This window comes from Athene noctua, chromosome 19 (genome assembly GCF_965140245.1).
Source record: "Athene noctua chromosome 19, bAthNoc1.hap1.1, whole genome shotgun sequence".
Classification (NCBI taxonomy): Eukaryota; Metazoa; Chordata; class Aves; order Strigiformes; family Strigidae; genus Athene; species Athene noctua.
In genome coordinates, this window is record NC_134055.1 from 5786905 (window position 1) to 5809680 (window position 22776).

Below are 22776 nucleotides of genomic sequence, written 5' to 3' on the forward strand. Positions count from 1 at the left end.
CAGCTTTCATTTAAAAAAAAAAAAAAAAAAAGTCAATAATTTGTTTTCCTGCTATAGTCATTTGTTTGTGGAAGATGCAGAAGATGAGTGGCTTGATAAAATGGTGTTGACCAGTTCAGCCGTTAACAATATTATCTTTAAATACTTTTAAAGATTTTTTTTTTTTAGTATCTGTCTGTAGAAAATTATCAATAGTAAAGCTACATATCCTGCAGGTGAGTTCTGGAAGAAGATTATTCTTATTCCAACGGACACAGTTTCAGCTGACATAAATCAGATCGGTACGTGTGTGTGATGGTTAGGACTGTATTTAGACAAAATAATAATTAGGCTGGTGTGTGGTTCACATTAGCGCTATGGGTTTGGATCCAGGATTACTTAGGTAGGCAGGAGACACTGTATCCAATTCCATAAAGGCAGAGTAAAGAGTAGTGAGCTGTAGGTCGGGCAGGTTGCTGTGCTGAATTCCGTTTTGGATGTTGATGCTGCTGCTGTTCTCTATCTGACAGTGCGAGGGGAAACACTGCGAAGACGATGGGGATGATGAAATGAGAACTAGGGGATCCACAGCTAGGCTGTCGTCTTTCAGCTCCTCCCAAAGATTTCCTATAACAAAGCAAAATGCATTGATTCAGCTTTCTTTATATATGCTTTTTGAAACATCGTTTTATGGGAAAAGTCGTAGTTATAGAGTTGTGTGTGCTGTATGTGTAGGTACTCTTAATCACTTGTGATTAAGAAAGGAAAAAGATTGTTTAGAAAGTTACTATAAAAGATTGTTTAGAGAGTTATTATTTGTCTGCTTAATAAATTTAACTCTGGGGGAAAGCAGCACTGACTTAAAAAAAGTACTTCACTATAATTGGCAAGATTCTGTGCAAATGTATCCTTACGGAGCATACCTTCTATTTGAAAAAAAACTAATTTTGAAAGGGGAAGTGGCCTTTGTTATCTCTGTAAGATATGGAAGAGCTAATGGCATTTTACGGGACAAATCTGAAAATAATCTTAGTGTACAACTGAACTTCTCGTATTGCTATGGTGTAGTGTTCTCTGAATTGCAAACTAAATTACTGGGTATGTGATTGACTTGACAAAGCAAAAGATCTGAAATGTTACTTTTTTCTAATGTGTACCAAAAAGTTTCTCATCTTTCCATTGAATGCACATATCAGTGAAGGCATTAACTAAGTTACTGCGGGAGGGCTGTGTTTTTCATATTCATCACTGGAGATTTCTTGGGGGGGGCAGTAGCAGGGAGGCTTGCTCCAAAGCTACACCCACCATCTGCAGACTATCAAATGGGAAAATACTTAGCATTTTTGATTTAAAAAAAAATTTTTTTAAAATTTGTTTTAAATGTATATGTGTGTGTAATGATTCTGCTCCAAGTGTGCAGGCCTTGTCTTAAATTCTAAGACTTCTAATTTGAGATTTGATAATTTTAGAAAGAAGGAAAGAAAGAAAGAAAAAATCTTAGATAAGGCTAAATAATTTAAGGTAAAGGGCAAGGACAGAGGGAAGTTGGAACTGTACCGTATTGGTGAAGCATACGGGGTATCCACAGTACAAAGGAGCATGCTCCAGATTAACTGAGTAAAATGGAAAGAGAAATGAATGGAATGTGAGATCCAGCTGCTTGAAAGAGGAAGAAGCTAAGGATTCGGAAAACTGTGTTGTTAATTTTAGTAATCTCGGCATGGCAGGATTGTGGAATATTTGTGACATTACAATGGCCAGGTGATTACATCTGATGAGTTGTAGATTATTAAGACTGTGGTTTCTTGCTCTGTCTTTTAGTCTGCCACTTTTTGTCTGTGCAGGAAGGCAATTCTTGCATGTTATTTGGTGCAGCAAGAGCTTTATCATTTGGAACTCACAGGTTTTATTTTATATGTATACATACACAGATGTATATATATATATATACACACACATAAACTTGATGTGGTTTTTTTTCTTATTATTTTTGCATGCAAAGCTATGTTCCTAGTGTTCAAAATCCCATCCCTTCAAAATGATTCAATTATTTAAATTTTTCTGTCAGCATTACATACCTAACTATTTAAGAACACACCTGAGAAAATATTGTTTAGGGCACAGACCATATGAATGCCTTATGAAGGAGTAAATAGCAGCCTTTTGAGCAGAGATGTCAAGAGTGTTTGAATATTGATAAAGAAAAATGTCAGCGTGTTAATTCGATCAAAATTATTTTTCTTTGTGCTCCTCACATGACAGTTCTCTCGGTGTGCAACTAAAAGTTGTGCCTGAGTAGTTTTCGGTGGAAAATATGTCTGAATTTAAACAATACATTAGAAATACTGTCTTAAAGTATTTAATATCAGCAGTTGTAGTCAGGAGTAAGCAGGTTTGTTTTTTTGTTTTGTGGATTTTTTTTGCTGTTGGGTTTTTTTTGTTGTTTTGTTTGGGGCTTGTTTTTTCTTTTTTTTTTTTTATAAGTCTGGATGCAAATCTGCAGCTTTCTTAGGAAACTTTTTATAGATACAAATTCCATGTTGTGCAAAATAGTGTACCCAAGTAAGCTGGTCTTTGTAGCAGTGGCAAGGACAAGTAGCTAGAAAAGAAGGACATAAATACACCTCATGCAGCGTGATGTGATAAGCCCGACTCTGCAAGGTAAAAAATGCCTTTAGATACTTACCTTGGAGATCAAAATCAGTCAGGGATGGATTAAGAGCATCGATGTCGTTGCTGAGATCTCCCTCCTGCATGAGCGTGTCCTGCACCGTCCTGGCTGCCGAGTGCTCGCTCAGCAGCTTCGCACCGCACGTCGGGGGGGTCTGAGCCGGCACTGGGGAGTCCTGGGTGATGCTGGGCTGAGGTCTGAGCTCGCTTTGAGCCTCCCCAGAAGGAAATAGGCTCTGAGGGTCAGGCGACTGTTGCATTAATGTACTTGCGATTTGAGGAAAAGCCTGTGGTGACGGATAGCAGGCGGTTTGCTGCCCCCCGAGTAAATTTGGGAGTGGGTTCTTGACCTGGAGAGCTCCCGAGGCGTGGATGCTGTGCAGGGGCTGTGGCAAACCCGAGGGAAGCGAGGGCTCGCCCAGGGAGTGGGGTTGGAGTGCCATCTGTCTGCACAGGGATGCGCCTGCAGCACCCGTGGGGCTGCAGGACAGGACTGACGATCGCAGCTTCTCACTTTTGTCGCCTATCAGGGTGTCAAGTTCTTCTAAAAAAACAAGGGGAAAAAAAACCCAAACAAACAACCCATGACCGACTTAGTCCTAACACAGCCTTAGTCTTCATCGCTCGCAGCTAGAATTGTAGCGTTCCTCAGGAAATGGGTGAGGGGAATGGCAAACAATATATAGTATATGGGAATATATCTATATATATGGTAAGAACTGCAAAAGCCCGAAATGTTTTTCTGAATTATCATTCCCAAGTGAGTGTGTAACAAATTGCATTTTTATGTTTAAAGGCTGCATACTCATCAGTTAATTTAAAATGTTATTCTGTAGTACTTATTTCAGAGTTGTTTTCATCTTAAAGTTTAGTGAGATGTCGAGAGAGAATGTTTTCTCAGTGAAGCTTCTTTGTGCCTATTTGGAAGCACTCCTGCAAAACCAGGTCTTAATTAATTCTGCTTTTTAATATTTTCTTTTAGTTTTTGTTTTGCCAATCACTTTATTACCAGGAAAAATTCTTAAATGCTTTCCTAATCATGTATAAATTCTCTTTATACAGCTTGGCGCCTATTGCAAAAAAAAAAAAAAAAAAAAAGAAAAAAGATCAGGGGACCACCATTTGAGAGCTAGTGCGCTAACATATTACTGACCTGGCTTTGCCATACTCTTCCTTACAGCAACTGGATCTTTCCTCTTCCATTTCTGAAGCTCCTCCTGCATCTTATCAATTTTGGCTGGATTCAGAGCCCACAAACAGCCTTTCCGAGAAGAATTGCCTGACTTGTTTTCAACTTTCTCAAAGCATTTGTTCAAGGATAAGTTGTGGCGTACAGAATTCTTCCAGCCATCTGGAGCTGTCTGGAAAAATAAATCCAATCTAAGAATGGAACTTCAAGGAGAAAAAAAAAAACAAAACACCAAATATATTTCTCTGCTTTGACTGGTGAAATTATAAGAAATTCTCTTTAGGTTATACTTTCTACAGTATGAAACTTGTACGTTAGAAGGAAGCCACAAAAATGTTACCGTCGTGTTGTGTGGGAAGAGAGGGATCAGATAAAATAGTGACTGATCTTTTAAGCCTTTTCAGAGGGGCTGCTGAATTTTTAAGGCTGAATTTGCAAATCACAAGAATTACATGTGTAAATAATGATATTCTAGAACTCTGAACTAACAGGAAATCTATCTTAATCTATTTTGGAACACCTAGAAACATTTCGAACACTTAATTGAAGGACTGTGTGCTACTTGGACTCAAATTAAGTGTCCAGGCAGACTTCAAAAGAATTTTAGCATGCTACTGTAGGTGTAACTTTGTATGCTGGCCAATTATATAACCAAATGGTTTAATCACAAGCCCTACAGACGAGATACAGGTTTCTACATCTGATCACTGCATCTTTTTGCTTTGCATTTATTTTTAACTCAGTAGTGGAAGCTGGAAGGTTCTTTAAACTGAACAATACATGTAAGCTTCATTAAAATGATTCCTCTATTTTTATTTAGGTTATTTCTGATCAGTGAGGGAAGCAAAATTCCCTCCTTTCCCTGAGGACAGTTTTGTATTCAACTTAAACAATAGAAAGAAAAGAAAACCTAGTGCAAACCCTCTTTCTGCCATTTAATTTTGATAATTTTTTTTTTTTTTTTCCTGATTGCTTGTAAAAGAACTTTGAAAATGAACATTGCTGTAGGGGAGGAACAGGGTGATACCCTCAAATGATTATGCTCAGATTCTGATGGGAAATGCCTGTTTGCTTGCAAATACTTATCTTGAAGAAATGGCACTGTATCTTTTTATCACATACAATTTTTCTTTTGTTTATTTGTTTTCATTCATTTCTGCTTATTTGGTCATGCATCCAGAAGATACTGCCCATCACGTTAAGGGTTTGTAAATTTAGTATGTGTGCTCATATAGAAAATTCCTATAGTAAATTCCTGATGTGTTTATTTTGGTAGGTACTGTACGATGTTATTTGTTGCATATCTGAGTAGAACTGTCTTAGCTCATTGCCACTGCACTACGATCTTAAAAGAAAAAAAGGGAGTGGGAAGAATGACTTGCTACATATGGTAAGAATGAACCTGAGAAACTCAACTTCATTGGCTGCTAGTCCAGCTAGACTTCCCCTGTCATTCTAAGACCAGTTAAAAAAAAAAAATAAAATTTAGTTTTACTGTGTCAGTCAAAGGTTATTCTTTCTAAAAGGTCTGCATTTGCAGAGATGAGAAATCTCACGAGAGACTTTAGAGCTTGTGAGATTACAAAGAATGATCTTCAGTACTAGTGTGAGGCCTTTTTTTTTTTTAAATCAATTTTGGATGTTTTTTCTTTTCTTGTTTCCAAAAAAATCCTCATCTGTGTGTCATAAGAATGAAAAGAAATTAAACAACTCTCTGAAAGGTGGGTGGAGTTGTCTATGTGCCACTATCGATTCATATTCATGGATGCAAAATATTTGTTGTCATAATTGTTTATATCAGCCACAGAGAATTACTGAACAGAAAGCACAAGAAATAAATAGGATTTTCCATAGGCTGTTTAAAGAGGTTAAAAATTTAAAATTTCCATTTTATGTGCATTGTTTCCTTTCCATACTTATGCTTTATTAATAGGGACCCTTCTCCCATAGAAAGTCAACTTTTTGATAGTTTCTTTAATTGTTGCCTAGTGTAACAGATTTCCTCTAAGACCGTCTTTTATAAATGGACTTGGGTCCATTTTTGCTTTCACATGGTACCCCATGAATTTCTGAACATACTTTGGCAGAAATTCTACTTTTATCAGGAATGTGGAATCTGTTCATTCCTAGCTTGTGAAGGACTATCTTGTGGGTTAAGGTGTTAAAAGTCTTACTGAAGGATTTGAGGGTCAAATTTAATCCTTGCTTTCTTCATTTAAAAAAACCCTATTTAATTGTGGAAGTTAAATAGATGTTATTTACTAAAAAACAATTTTCCCTTCATAGCAGCACAGTTTCTACCCTTTCGGCCCACCTGATGTCAGCATTTCACTATTCTCTTAGCCAGTCCCATAGGTGAGACAACATGGATTTCTATTTAAAAAAAAAACAAAACAACCAACCAATCCAAAATGACAAAAAGCCCTTTAAATCCCTTTCTGCCATAGGGTAATCCTAAAGATGATGAATCAGTTTTTCTCCCTTGAAGTTCATAGTCAAGTTGCTTTCTGGCAGTTCCAAAAGTAAATAAAACTCTTCCTGCTAGGTAAGATGTGTGCTTAACTACTGAATAAGCTGACCTGAAAGAGTATTCATGTTTTTTTGCCCTGCACATGAGGCTGCATATACCTCTGTCTGTATCTAGACAGGATAATTAGTGTTTCTGCTAAGCACCAGAGAAGATGGGAGTGGCATGTGTTTCTCAGAGGTTTTCAGAATGTGTGGGGGTGTAAACTATGAGATAGTTTTAGAAACGTAAGAGCAAAAAGCACACGGATTTATTCTGGAGCCTGCTGCCAGGAGTTGAACAGGTTCTTGCATTAAACTCGGTATTGTTAGGCAGCAAAAAATAGTCATTTACCTAGCAAGGCCCTGAAGGAACGCTCCGGCAGCGTGTTCATGTTACAACCATGTCACCGGATTTTTTTAAGTTAACATTTGACTCTTAATGAACTGTGCTTTGGCTACTGAAGTTGCTCTCGTGTAGTCGGAATGGCCTTGCTGTGGCTCGTTTTTGCCGTTGCTGTGTTCAGTGTAGAGTGGATGCAGCTCTGTGATGCGGGACACTGCAAGAGAACGCTTGCTGCCCTAAGTTCCATCACACCACAGACCTTTCTAACCTCTTGGACCACTGGCAGTAACTCCAATTAACAAGATTAAAGCTTTCTGTTAGGCTCACTAATCACTACAAAGAAAGAAAGAAAAAAAAAAAAAAGGATGACAAGCAAAAAATATTGTTGTACAGACCCATTGATCCTGACCGCCTCTTGAAGTTTAAAGAGTTCAGCGATCTTGCAAAACCCTTTCTCTTTAAATCTAGGTCTCAAGAGAAGGGAGAGGTACATCAAAGAGTAATTCAACTTTAGCTGCGTAGATTTTTTTTTTTTTTTTTTTTAGGACGTAGGAGTTGGATTGCTCTGTTTCAACTAGAAATGAGATTGTTGCATCATAGAAACTAAATTTGCTGTGGCAGCGAATACAAGTTAATTTGACTAGGCTTGTATCATCTCATGTCTCCCAGCAAGATTCTGTGTACACTTGTACTCTGTTTCTCTCCAAATTAAATTGCTTCCCCTCCCCCTGTTGTATCCTGCTATTTAGTGACTTCTGGTAGGAACAACAAAATGTTCTTTGCTGCTTTTTACATTACTTTATCTTGCTGAAGACTTCAAAAAGGGAGGACAGAGGATATTGGCTTTTGCCATATATTGATAATTCTGTGGGCTGCTGTAAAGACCAGAGGTAGACAGGGCTTAGTGTCCATAAGCATTAATATTTCCTTGCTTATTCTCCCCTGCTTATTTTAAGGATGTTTGGGATGGAACTATTCAATTATTTGACTGTATTTGTAAGTAAAATGCAAAAATAAAGCCATCACAAAACAGTGAGTGTTCCAGTAGCAGGACCTGTGCCATTCTTTTCCTGTATGACAGCAGTAACCTCATTTTCGCCAATTTTTCAATGAATTAAGAAAAAGACACGAGGATCTGCCAACAGCCAAAAAACCCACCACTAAAACCCACTCCCTGAGGAACTGTCAAGTTTTGATAAGTAAGGAGGGAAAAGTTTAGATTAGGTATAAAAACAGTTATTTAAAGCTGTGGTAGAGATATACCTACTATACACATCTGTAGCACACACCTAGCTACACATAAAATATCACAATATACACCATGCACAATATTTACACACTGTATATTTGAGAAAAAGGTGTATATCTCCCTAATATTTCTGCTGTGTCAGAAGAGCTTCAAGACCAGGAAGGTGACACCTGCCAGAGTCACAGTCTTGCGTCTGAGGAATTCTGTGCATGTTGGCAGCAGCAGCACTTGGTTTCCAAGCTGATGATTAATTTTATATTTGATTGTCTTGTAAGACAGAGGAGAATTAATTTCAGTTTGGTCTGATGAATAAACGTGGACGTGCCTGTAAAACTTATTATTCCCACCACTCTGCTTGAAACTCTAGAAAATAATAATCAGATAAAAATCTATTATTCTGTGGCCCAGGAGCTTTTTTTTTTTTTTTTTCACAATCCTCAAACTATTTTCCTTTGGATTATTAATATTTCTTGCACCTCGTGGTAAATGCATGGAAAAAAAAGAGTTAATATTTTGTTAGGGACAAAATACAAATATTGAAATTTATTCTTGTTCTGAAAATGAAAAAAAAATGTACAGCTACTATGTTCTTGTCACGTGCCATCCTACCCTTCTTCCTTTCACTGTTTAGATTGTCTTTACTTCATTTTATGTGTGTTTCAGCCTAAAAATTGTGCCTGTGACTTAAAGTCAGAGTGCTTCAGATTATGACCAGTCATGTTGTGATGGGATATTCCTTGAATTACGATGGTAGGTTTCTTTATTTTTTTCTCCCTTCTCTTGCTTGCAACAAATAATAGAGTAGCTAGTGATTCCTTTGGGAGAAAATCTGGGAATACAAAAATGTAAAGGTTCCTAACAGTTCCTCCTTCATGATATTGTGTGGTGTTTTTCTCTGATAACTGACATGTTAAATTTTTTATTTTTATTTTTTCAGGCATTATTTATCCTGTCCAAAACCATTGCAAAATTGTATCAGAACATTTCTTTTCGGTTATTCTTAGCGTTCTTAATACAAATGTTTGAATTGCCCTTCTGTAGCTGCTTTAAATTTGGGTTAATTGCTGCATGTTTATTTGCAGTTAGGAAACAGGATGGGCTCATGTTGCTTTATTTTAATTTTTGGGCCTTGCTAACAGCTGCAGGTCACCTGATCTGGACTTTTGGAGAGATGATTGGAAGAATCAGCAATAATAAAGCTCAGTGTTGAGCAGAAGTCGACGATTCTGTTCTAGCTCTTTTTCAAATCTGAACTGTAATCCTGCCTTTGGATCATGTGCTGACTAATCTCTTTCCACTTGCGTTCCAAGTGCAAGAAACCATTCTCTTATAGCACGGATTTAAATTTCAATAGTATCTGCTGCAAACCATACACCCTTACCTTCACCAACATGACTGTGTAATTATGAGCTTAGCACCATTTATCACATATTATATTTTTCTTTGTACAGTGCATGCAAGTGATGAAGTTGCCCAAGACGGATATCCCAGCTCCAGAGCAGAGCAAGGCAACCTTGAACCTCTGCTTCCACAGGAGTCTGGAGCTGCTACTGATGGCAGAGGAAGCCACAAGACCAGTTCTGCCTGTATCTGAGATCAGAGAGGAAGGAATGGATGTGTTTTTAAAAATATTTATCCCTTTCATGAGCTGTTAGTGAGGAACGGCCCCTGTTAACCTGCACAAACTCAAGGTTGAAACAGTTCTTATTATCTTTTTGTGTTAAATATTACATCATGTTCACGTTTCTGCCTAGGCCTAAAATGCTGGGTAGTTTGTGATCATGAAGGTATAAAGTATGAATTGATTTGATATTAATCTACAAAGAAATTATCCCTTTTCATAGATTGAATCACTTCCTTTATTCCATCTGCTGCCAGGTAAGCTTAGAGAGAATTTTCCCCCCCTCCCTCTGGAACTCACCTTAAAGTAAGGAAAGTGTTCCGTCATGAAATTGTAAATCTCACTGACTGGCAAACTCCCTGTCTTGCTGTTTTTGAGTGCCATGAAGATCAGGATGCTTTAGGGAGAGAAAGAAAAGTATTTTAGCCTCTTCTGCTTGAATCCTCAGAAGCAGAAAAAAAAAATATACTGTTTTTCACAGTGTGTGTAATTACTCTAGCTTTCACTGTCATAGCATGAATACCAATGATGCTTAAAGCTGCCACTCAGTTGTTTATAAGCAATCTCCTTATACTGCTTAGTGTCTAGAGGTAATTCTCAAAGAACATGTAGAAGGTCCAACATGTATTTAAAATAATAGGAAGTGGAATCAAGACCACAACCTTCAAATCCTGCTAGTGTGTATTTATTTAAGGTTGTGCCTGAATGCTTAAAGTGATAAAGGCCACAAAGAGAATATCAAAGTGACAGTGACAGAAGGTGTAATTAAATTTTAATTGCCTGATCTACTTTGTTAGACTGCTATATGGGGGCTAAACCTGTGTGGTGATTGACATATCTGATGGGTTTTCTAGGCATTTCCTTGCCCTAGTAACTGGAGGGGAAAAAAAAGAGTTTTAATCCATGTCCTGGAAAAGACAACTAAGTGTGGTTAGTCTTGTGCTGATGAAATTTGTAACACCTAAAATTTTTGGTTTAGAGAAACGTCTAGTTTTTGTGGGGGTGATCAAGACTGTTCACACACTTTACAACATTTCATTTCCCTCTGCCTTGGCCCCAGAGTCTGGAACATCTTGTGATTCACACAAACAGGACAGAGCACACCGGGAACAAGACAAATAAGAGTATGCATGTTATTGCAAATGATGCTGGAAATAGGCCATGGGTAAACAGTGTATTTCCTGTAACATTAGGACTTGAAAAAATATTTTATTACCTGTAGGAGTAGATGGGTTTGGGAAATAGAGGCTGCTGGGATTCTTGATTGCTTTGAGGAGCGATTCTTTGGTAAGGGTAGTGTGAAGAAGTAATGTAAGTCACAGGGTAGCTGCCTCCTGAGGGATACTGATGATACAATAAAAGAGATGTTACTTGGCTTAGCAACAAGCTCTCAAAAATATTTATTTCTTAATAACAGTATTAAACTATTTAGTTCTGAGGATGTTGTCCTCTGCCTACATTTAATAGCTGTTTTGCCAAGTCAGACCTGAAGTCTTTCTAGCATGATATTGGAAATCGTTACTATTACTAGATAATGCTTAAGAAGTAGAAGAAACAGGGCATGTGTGAGGAGGAACTCGCTGACATGTTGGCTGTTACCAGATCCTGTTGCAGTGTGTTCCGAATTGATGTATGTAAAAAAAGTACTTTCTTTTATTATTGCCTGCTATGCTACCGACTTCTTGTGCAAAATGGGCGTAACTGTACCCTATTAAACATCTTCAGATAATTCATAGTTTTATAGACCTAAAGCATATCTCCCTTCAGCCGTCTCTTTGGCAGCTGAAGTACCTTAGCATGCTCAGCCTCCCCTGAACATTGCATTATTCAGACAAGTAAATTAATGGTATTTTATTTGTATAGATAATAAAAAAAACCCAGAGTAAAGTACCTCAAACAACGTGCACCATAGAAAAATAAGCCTATTAACTAAAGTCACTAAAAATACAGGAAGAAACATGGAAGTTTTGACTGAGTTTGGTTTTGTGTGCTGGTTGTTTTGGTTTTTTGTTTTGTTTTTTTAGGTGAAGAGGGATACAACAAGGCAAAAATTCAGTGTATAAAACCTGATCCCAAGAGAACAACATCCCAAAGCATCCATTCAATTTGCTGTCATCAGACAAGGCAGCAAAAAACCCAAACAATAACAACAAGAGCTTTAGTGGATGGCTCATATATATCAGAATATATATAAAGTGGATGTATTATTGCAGAGTAAGTTAGTAATGTCATTCCAGGGTCAGGAGAGTGGCATATGAGACACTTCTCGTAGGTGGGTTTCATACTGCCTGACTTTTGCTGAAGCTGTGAGGCTTCTCTTTGTCACTCCCCTCACAGTCAATGACAAGAGACAGGCTTCTCCAAGAGGCCAGGTGTCTCAGTGCTGTTACCCACAACCTCAAGCAGCTTCTTTTCCCCCTGTTTTCTGTCACAGAAAGCTAAAAAGAATAACCAGAACACTCAGAATCATACAGCGTGCAGGCTACCCTTACCCTAGGGACAAGCAATGAGACTGCAATGCTAAGCCATCGCTTCAGGAGATCGCTAAGCCTGTCCAACTCTCAAGACACACTAAAGAAATGGCTGATCCATCCGATCACCGTGGCAGAAACATGCCAATGCCAGAAAAACAGGTGAAAGAGGGGAGATAACACATATAAATATCCTCAACCACATCAGGGTTTCTGTAGGTTTGCTCTCAATTTTTTAACACGGCAGTCAGTCGCGTATTTTTCTTTTCCGAATTAGAGTTAAAACCTGCTGGCTAGCAACTTTGAAGAACAAAGAATCACTGCCCTGCTAAGGTAAGATACCATCAGTTGGCTCTCTGCGAGGCACAGGCTCCCACTGAACTCAGGGCTCAGTGTCAGAGGAATTTCTGCCTCATACAGATGAATCTTTCCAGATGCCAGGGCTGGGGCACGGACAAAATTAGGAGTCATGTCATAAGCTATTAAAAAAAAAAAATCTACCTGCATGCCTTCCGTAGTACTCAAAGGTTGCTTAGCCCTCTTCTAGTGTTTTACTGCTTGGTTCTAGAAGTCCTGTGTCACGAGGTTTTTATGGTTCCTCTGAAAGATTATAATGCAGCTTTCGAGACTTGTTGGGAAAACTTCCTTGGTGTTAGTTTATACATCTCCTTGGTTTCTTACTGTCATTCCTATTTTTGGACCAATAGCTTCTGTTGCTCTTGGTCTTTATCCCCTTAAAATGCCTGTAAGAGGTTATCATGTGCTTGCGAAATGTTCCTAATTTATTTATTTATTCCGGATTCTGAATAATTTATTCCAGTTTCTCAGTAATTTCATTGTTGTTGCTTGAATTTTTGCCTGTTTGCTTTTATCTTTCTAACACTGAACCGCCTGAAATGGAATGTGGAAAAACATACTGAATACACTAATTTGTTTGCTACAGTAAGCAGAGTAAAAGAAATGAGATGTCCATAATTAATCATGTCCTGCCTTGTTAAACTAAATACTGGGCAAAACTGCCATCTCCAGAGCCGCGTGAAGGAGTTTCTGTGTGCAGTTCTGTGCTGCCTGCTTTGTTGCATTGTGTGTAGATTTTTCATTAGAGTAGAAAACTGGACAATTTATACAACAATTTTGATTTTATTGGTTTTAGTGGCTCTTTTATCTGAGGATACTAAGATGGGACTGGTCATGATGTCATTACCAAGGGCAAGAACTGGGCGTTTTAAGGATTATTTCTGTTTTATTGGTCTCATTACTCCTTTTTGAGGGAACAGAGGCTGGGGAATGGTCTGGTATGACAGGCTTGAGCTGGTTTTACAGTCGCACAACTGGCATGAAAGGTGTCTGTGTTTTATGGTGGGTGGGTAAGTCACTTCAGTAAGTGTCTGCTATTTCTTTCAGGTCAATAAGAAGTAATATTTCTTCTGAGTCATCATTTGTGTTGTGTCCAGCAAAGGGGAAGGTGAGGCCACTTTATCATTTGGGCAAAATTAATGAAGGAGTTGATCTCTCTCATCCCTCTAATGAAAAGTGAGGTGTAGTTTGAACATCCTTCACTGCAGGCTAAAGGGCCCGTTCTCTTGAGTGTAACTTCCTAGTGATTTAAATTGCACTGCTCCATTCAAATTTGAAATGTAAAGTATTAATACTGGAGCTGCTTCATGCAAAAGATGTTATTCCACTTCGTCTCAGTCTTGTATCACATGTTCGTTCATTTACCAGTATCTGATTATGGCACACGGACAGCAATTCTACTTGTTATGACTTTGGCTGCTTACACCTATTGTTTTTTGTTTTTGTTTTTTTTTTCCTCTGAGTAGTAGAACATGTTGCCATACTTTTACTACAGTAACATTAAGAAGCACAAATATTGAAAGTCTAACAGAAACCTGCTGCATGTAAGAGATCTGTCACGGTGCCAGTCTGCAGGTGGATGGAAGACTTTCCTCTTAGTGCCTGTTGTATCTTGCCTAGCCAACTCCCAGAAGGTGTATTTCAGCTTTAATTTTGTAGCTTTTTTTAATGTGGTTAATGCCAATGTATACTAATAGTACTGGTATCAAATCAGCAGTGACAGGGGAAGGGTCCCTGCTTCAGAATTAATAAAGAAATTTAAAAATATTCAAACGGATTAACAAGCAAACTGGAGTTTCTGCTAAAGCAGCACACAAACCTGACATTTATAGTGTGTGAGGTGTATGGTGCTGTGGTACATCCACAATGTCTGTACTGCAGTCTCAGTGGGGAACTAGTTTATATTTCCAGCAGAGCTTTTGTAGCAAGTTAATTCTTCATCTGGGACCCTTTTCTTCTAAAATAACAATAATAAAATCAATCAATTTTTAGGTTAGGACGGTAGTGTAACATCACCTTTCTTTTTATTCTATTTTAATTTTATTATTACCTTTTGTCACTTCTATAGAGTTTTAGGCTAACAAGAAAAAATCAAATAAATTAATTGCGATGGTGTCGGTAAGAACTTAAAAGATAGTTATCGTTTTGCAACGTTATTGAGGGTGGGTGGGTGGGGTGGGTGGAAAGGTTCAGTAAATTGTGGCTAGTGGAATTCTGGAGTGATAGGTAACAGAAGAAGCCAGGAGTGAGATTATTCTCTAGCCGTATTTCCTTACTCCAAGTAGGAGAACTGCTTGTTTCTGTTATCAATGCCTTCTCACGTCTATTTAGCATCTGTACGCTTTCCAAGGTTACCCACTGGGGACAGTGGATACAAAACCCCTTGATATTGAAACTCTTTGGACTTCAGTGGTACCCGGACGCCCTAAGAAAATTGGTCTGTCCTTGTGCAACACCTAGTTGGAGAAGAACCTCTGCACCCCTGAGCTCCTGAGCTGATTTCAATACAACGTGAGTGGCCAGGGGCTGGCCACAGCTGAGGGAGCAGGAAGAGAATGGTGACAGTAATAGAAATCTGATTTTAGAAGTTTACTTCGTGCAAGTGTTGGTACTTGAGGGTGCTTATTGAGCTGCCCTGCCCCACCGTCCTGTTGGTCATTTTAACTGTCCCAGACACTAAAAGTTCAGAAAGGCTGCAGAAGTCCCCCAAACTCTCCAAGTGGTGGGTACAGAGAGTCCCTATTTTATTCCTCTCTATATCTGAGCGGTTAAATACTGTAATAATGAGACATTTTCCTTTAAGTTTCAGTAGTCAGGTGGGGGATTTATTAGCATAAGATATACACACTTAAAAATATGAAAATCCACTACAAGGTACGGAATACTTTTTTCATTCTTCCTTGACAAAACTCTAACAAATGAAATTCCTAAAAAGTGATCTGTGACAGAGGATTTAATTTTATCAATAATCATAAAATTCCAACATATGTCTATTCTTCTTCTTTATGGTCATTCAGCATCAGATTTTCAGAAGTTACTTAAATTTTCTCTTAAAGAAAATCATGCCAAAAAGAACCTTTTTTTTTTTTTTTTTTTTTTTTCCCCATGAGGGACTAAATCCTGATGAGTGGTACAATTGCTATTTCAGTGACTCAGACTAGTAACACCTTATGAATTAACAATCCCAGTGAAATATCATATGGTAACCTGCTTTTTGTTTTCTTAGCACTGTTTTAATCACTTCTCTGTTAGTTATTTCTTTTATACTTCTTAAGCATGTTGAATAAGATGGAACAGTTGATTCCACAATATCAGTCATCAGTCACTGGGATCAAAGGAGTCGTAACTCAAGTGTGAGCTTTTATGTTCAAATAATTATATATATATATATATGTTTCCTGTAAGTTTAATTTAATTCAGTTCTGATGGTTGGGAGTTTTGGTAGCTGTGCTATTTTTGTATATGGATTCTTGCCTACATATCTGAAAAATTCTCATTGCCTTAATTTATTTCACCTTAAATAAGTTTCGGGGTTTTGGTTTTGTTTTGTTTTAAATAGGGTGTTTCAAGCATATTTGTATCTCCTTGAATGTCTTTCTTGCTGAAAATTTTGTACGTTGCAGATAACTGAGCATAAAAGAGGAAAATTTCAATGTGTTGAGCAGCATCACCATTTATATCTAAAGGAAATTACTTAAAGACGTTTCAGAGTAATGAAAATTACTTTCTGTAATACACACCCTCCCTCCACACCAAGTTCTCACTTGTAAAATTAAGGAATATATGTATGATTTTGCAAAGATACTGTGTGTATGCTGCTTTGAAAATACGAACTGACATGTATCCGAATGACATCTAAACACACTCAGGAAAAACAAGGTGTCAGTTACTCCTGTGCATTTTTAGTATTAATAATATAGTTACATTAGGGAAGAACAACCTCAATATTGTGCATTCTCATGCATCATCAGCATTTTTGTCAATTATGCTTCAGCTGAATAATCTTTCACTGAGGATGATGTAACAGTCAAAAGATTGCAAAAGAGATGTGTGCGCCATTGAGCACAAGGAAAGAGAGCAAGATCTTGCTGTTAAAATTTTGCTTTAAAAGTGTTTTTCTACGTTTGATCTGAATTTTAAGTATACAGTCACATATATTTAATTTTTATTCTGAAGTTAAAGCACAGTTAATTCCTTGGAATCCTGAAATGCCAACAGTTATGTTAATAATTTATTTAGTTTCAAAGCCAATTTTCTTGATCATGATGGTGAAAATATAAGTAAGCAGTACCAAGATCCCGTTTTTACAAGGTGGTTTTTTTTTTTCCTTTTTTTTTTTTTTTTGGATGACCATTTAAAAACGCATTTAAATGTGGTTCTTTTAAGATCTCGTTGTCATAAACAAAATGTATGTACGCAAACATGGCCCTGCAAACACAAATTCAGCAGGTATTGTTTCATCTGTCTTTTTGTATTATTACCATAGCTACTATACCATTACAGTGCCAGAAATACAGGGGATTTGGGTGTACATATTGTACTGACCTGATGGAAAGGGTGTGAGGGGCAATACATCTGCTGCACTTGAGGCTGATAGCAATACAAACCAGGCTGCCCTTCCAGTGGGGATGTCCTAAGCTTCATGTCTGAATCCTGCTAGAAAATATTTAAGGAAAGAGTTATTAGAGAAAACACCTTAATTTAAAATAGAATAATTCTGTTACTGTTCTGATTTGTCTTTCATTATACTATATTTTTGGACTTGATTCTGTCACTGGGTTACATAGAACTTGTTTTCTATTCTAGCGGTAAAAGAAGAAACGTTGTTTCCTGCATTTATAAAATTACCATTTTTCAGAAGGAAAAATCCCAGTCCAAATTCCGTGCAAAGAGCAATTCAGAAAATGTCCATTTCTGTTTATCTGTTTTCCCTACACACACAAACTGCATACTCCAGCTTTCATTCCTGAGTGTGCACATGTGTCTCTGTGTCTCTCTCTTTTCATACTCCTTGATTTTATCTCGCAGACTGTCAGTACCTCAGGCTGACGCCGGAGTTTTGTCATTAGTAGAGGGTGAGGTCTATAATGCACAGGGAAGAGGTGGCAGAGAAGAATCAGACCAGGCTGACAACTGAAGTTGATTAAGATGTAGGAAATGCAGTAAGAATGTGACTTGTTTCTGCACTTGTGGCGATGAACACAGAGATGTTGACCAAATCTTGATTTCTCAAAGGTCTGCCCAGCTGCCTCTCCTGGGTTCTACGCAGGGCTCGAGTCTGTGAAGGGCTCGGGCTCCTGGATGTTAAATGTTGCTGTCTTTTAGTTAGAAAGCCGAGCACACTCTGTGGTGTGTGGGGTAACGTGGTTGGCTTTAGACGAGCAGTTCAAACACATGGCGTGAGAAGTTAGAGAGAGGCTTGAGCTGGGAATAAATAGTTCAGGGAATGATGTATTTTAAGCAGCGTTCTTATCTGTGGGCCTGGTGAATGACTTCAGGTTCCTCCCCCCACGTAAGAGGAATTCTGAGAGCTGATGTTGTAGGCATCTTCTGATTTCAAGGAACTAGTAGTGCCCATCCTTCTGTTTTAAAGCAAGGCCATAATGACCATCTTTGCGGTATGGACTAGTGTAGGGGCACATATTAGACTTGATTTGATATCCTGGCACCAAGCAAAAGACACATTCAGTGTTAATAAATGTCCATGCTCTTTTGGTGAGTGTAAGATGAAGTTTTTCAGAAATGGCAACTTGCCAGCAGTGTGTAATGCTGGCTGAACCAGTGTTCCAGTGTAGCTACTGCTGACAAGTAGCCAGTCTTTTCCTCAGTAGTCCCACGTATTTGGCAAAGGACTTCTGCTGTTCTAGTTTTACATCCTCTACATCTTGCAGCCCAGGGATTTGGGAAGAAAATGGGAATTTTTTTTTTTCATCAACCGCTTACAGGTTTTGCATTAAACTCATCTGACCTAGATGAGTATTTATCCAGGAAATAAGAGATTTAGATCAATTTTCTCCTTAACCTGAATGGCTTCAATCCCCAGGTATGTACCCTGACAACATCCCTCCATTCCCTGGTAAATTGTCTTAATCCAATTAAGATTTTTTTTTTTTTTTTAACCCCTCTTTCTTTTGGTAACCCTCGAACTCTTTGCCTCACAGCAATTTCGAACCAGTGGTTAGGGCCCTCTCCTGGCAGATGGAGTCATTATTTTTGTCTGCACTAGATTATGAAGATATGCTTTACCCTTTGGATCACAGTAGAGATACCTTTTGGAGATACTGGAGGGTAATTTGTCTTGCTTTTCAGGGATCCCTGTGGTGCCTGAAATAGGCAGTCGCCTCTATCCAGTATGTGAATTAGCCCAGGTACCTTTGCACTGCACATACCATAAACACCTTCTATTTAATTATATGTAGTACTGATGTCTGATAGTTTCTCTTCTATTTGCATCGAGAAAAATGCAGGTCAGCCAAGGTGTCGTAATAAATCTGATACACATGTCCTCATGCTTGAAAAATACTGTTTCATGAACTTTTGTCCCTTGAAAATACTAGTTGATGACAAATACTGATATAAAACCTGTTGTCAGAAAGGATTTGGATATTTAGGATACATGTATTGTGTTCAGTGGAAAATCTTTTGTCCTTGTGCACCTTTCTGAGGACTGTTTTTCAGCAGGGAAAGGCTATAAAAGAGAGAACTTTGACAAGTAAACATGGATGTCTGTCCTGAACTCTAGCCTGCAACTTGACAAGAATAAATGTCTATGTAGTAACTTTAAGAGATAAGAAAATAACTCCAAAATATATATTTTTGACATTGAAAACAGGGAAAAAAACTAGAAAAAAAATACTGACCATGACTTGTGAACTGTGATCTTGACCTGTGGTGCTGTATTGGAGGCTGTTGCACCATGGCTGTTCTGTGGAGATGTTCGGAATGTGTGTAGGAAATGACTCTGACTCATCAGGACCTGTAGATCCTGGTAGACCCTCAAAACCATCGATGCTTCGAGCACTTTTGAATGGTGAACCTTCTGGTGGGAGGGCTTGATGTGCTTCCTGGAAGACATCTTCGCTGATCTGCCTCTTGTATGGGTGAAAGGGGTTTCTGCTGCTCTTGAGAAACCTGTCATAATTTCCTACAGTACTTTCCTCATAACTGTACCGTCTGAATTTTTCAGTGCTGAAAGACGCTTTAAATTTGTTCTTGCCACAGTGAATTCCTTGGCTTGTAGGGTATCTCCCATGAATTTGATCCTGAGCTGGAGAAGCAGGGCTGGGGCTGTGAGAAGACTCTGAACTCTTCCTTTCTGTCCTGCTGTCTGACTCATATGGTTGGCAGTTATAACTGGGATTATCCTGCAATGAATTATTGGCATTTATTTAGAAATAGTATGAGCAAATATTATTATTTATTTACAAAATAAGTACATCAAAGATATATTATTGATGAGGAATATAAAATTACTAGTCTTAGACACCTTCATGCAGAGAAGCCCTAAAAGATCTAAAGGGTTTTCTGGTTACTTGGTATCCAAAGCTGTTCAAAAGTAAATTAATAAAAGCTTTGAGAAAACCAAACTACCTCGGAAAAACAGGATGTCTTAGGTAACTATTGACTAGTTGGTCTTCTGACAATTTCAGGAAAAAGATGATGTATGACCCAGTGATGAAAGATCAAATGACAGGAATATGATAAGTGCAAGTCTTGTCATATACGAGTTTAGTCAAATAAGCTTGATCTCATCCTCTGATGGTGTTACAAGCTGCCAGATATGTTGCTAGTTACATCACTTCCTTTCATTAACATAGCCAGACTCATTCTGTGAGACAGGTAGGCTCTAGGCAGACATTTTAACCTTCTTCCTGTCTCATCTCCTCCCTTCCCTTTTGCACTTTAGCAAAAAGAAAATAGCAGCTACTAAAGTGCTCTTTAATCTAGAAGAGAAAGGCTTAACAAGACCTAGTGTCTGGATCCTGAAGCTGAACACATTCAGCTTAGAAATTATGCATGTTTTCCCTGACATCAAGGATGAGTAACAGCTTGGATGGCTTTTGAGAAAACATGCTTAAGTCAAGAGCAGGTTATCTTGTTCAGTGAAGGGGGAAGCGTAATGTTCTGTGTTACACAAAAAGACGGAACAAATTATCACGTGGTCCCTTTCCCCTCCAAATCCAAGTTGGTCTGACAGTATTTTAGGAGAACAGGTAAAGGAATATATGCCTTCATGGAAGAACCAGACTTCAGGCAGTCCCAAAGGGGAGGGAAATTAGTGTAAAGCCAGAGCTTTCTGTGGAGAGGAACATGGCACAGCTGCTTCATTCATTTGCACATGGGTCTGTGTCTCAAATCTATTCATGTTTTGTTCTGTCATGGATTCCTGCAGAAAGCAAACCTGACCTCATGATGCTTTCGGCTTCCCATCTGAACTCAGACTTGCTCAGTTTGTAACTTCTTAATTCTTTTTTCCTCACTCTCCTCTACAGTCCTAATACGTGTGTTTATGATATCTTTTATTAAACAAGAATTAAAACGCCCCCCCTATATTTAGCTATATAAAGCTGTATGAATGGCAGTGCTGTCAGTTCTCCACCTGAAATGTTCATAATAAAAGTATGACAGTGGTTATTTTTACTGTTGTTTGGTGAAAAACTCTACTCTCAGTTATATTTTTATTATGAAAGGTAAACATGATGAACATACAGGCAACGGGAGACAGATCATTTTATTCCAAAAAAGTCTTAAGGAATTCTGATGTTCTTGAAGGTATCCTCTACTATCAGGGAGTAGACGAAAATGTTGTGATGTCTCTCCGTCTTCTTTTTCATTTATTTATTTTAGAAGCAGGATGAGAATTATCTCTAAATGTGGCATTTTTGCTGCATTAGTAGCTAGATGGGTTGCCTATTTTGTTTTTAAAGTAATAGGATTTTAAAGCAATAAATAGGAAATGTAGCATGGAGTTTAGGATTAGCTCCAAAGAATAACTCAAGTTTCTACTCTTTAAGGATAAAACTTTCAATGTTTACTTCGTTACCAGTTAAGTATGATGAGATTTATACAGTAGTTGCTGAATATTATATCTGACCTTGTGCCTCTGAAGAAAGAGAACAGAACTGGGCTGTCTTACTCACAGTTTGCTGGACTGGGGATACTGAATCCCCCTGTGTCTTCATGAGGTCTCGTTGGTCCCTTTCCAGAGTGTCCGAAGAAGAAAATTTAATATTAGATTGATCTTGGAGTAGTGAAACCATTACCAAATCCACGTCCAATAGAAATCCTGTTATGACAAAATCAAATGACAATAAATACTTTATAAAACTTAAACTGTAAAACAAACCATCTTGTTACGTGCGGATGACTAACAGTGTGAGATATGCAGCTGGGCAAGAATTCCTAATATAGTTGATTTTTTTTTTTTTTTTATTAGCTCTTAAAGAAATGTTCTGTAGGTGCAATTACAATGAAGATGTGATACAGAGTTTATATGGATTTACCACACAATTTTTATAAAAATAAGTCATTACTTTGTTTTCTATAGGTTTGTAAATTAATGAAAATGTATTCCTTTGGGGTTATGCAATTTTGTAATATTGCTTTATTGAGAGATTGTGACACAACCTCAATTGCTTTCAGTGGGAAGGTTTTTTTGCTATCATTATTTAGACTGATGGTTACTACAGACTTATATTTTTGCTTTTCCTTTTCTATTATCACCAATCCCTTCAACCTTTTGGTTCTGTTTTGCGTGGTTAAATGTATCTGAGATATGTAAATAACTTCATTGTTCCATACCTATTTTTGTTAGTTGTGTCTCCTCTCAAGTTCCCAGTCTTTGATCTTTGGATACATGAAGTGTATCTGATGGATTAAGAGGGATAAATTTAATCTTCTACTATTTTATTTTCTACCATGTTGTTTGTTTGTTTGTTTGTTTTTTCCCCAGTCCTTGTTCACTGTAACCATATGGTAAAACAACAAAAGAAGAACTTGCATCCTCTTCTCATGTCATTCACATAATGCTACACCAAGTGTGTACCTATGTAGAGATGTCTTGTGTTCATAGTTTAGATTTCAGGTGTATCAGTAGGGGAAGAAAAAGCCACTTTACTTCAAGAGTTAATTTGCAAGGTCTTTGCCACGTGTTTAAATGGCTGTCAGGTAAATAACTAAGGGGTTTCTTAGATTTCATTAACAAAGATATATCACCTAGAAATGTGGAAAATCTTTTTTTGCCCTGTAGTTCAAAGAGAAATCTGTGTTTATGATGAGTAAGACTGCACTGCCCGAGGGGATAAAGCACAATGGGGCTTGGGAATCAATTATAAGGCCTATAGTAGTATATCAGGAAAGAACAATGTTAGATAAAGCTCAGAAATATCT

General features: G+C 37.9%; 1 protein-coding gene across 1 annotated transcript; it reads right to left on the bottom strand.

Moving 5' to 3' along the window:
* Positions 1 to 343: 343 nt before the first annotated feature.
* Positions 344 to 21647, bottom strand: FOXN1 (forkhead box N1). Its single transcript, XM_074922970.1, has 8 exons — positions 21528 to 21647; positions 19248 to 19751; positions 16933 to 17043; positions 10776 to 10903; positions 9860 to 9956; positions 3803 to 4010; positions 2666 to 3193; positions 344 to 606 (listed from the first exon to the last, which is right to left on the bottom strand). Exons 1-8 carry the CDS (start codon positions 21645 to 21647, stop codon positions 344 to 346), a joined length of 1959 nt encoding a protein of 652 aa, XP_074779071.1.
* Between the last annotated feature and the right edge of the window lie 1129 nt (positions 21648 to 22776).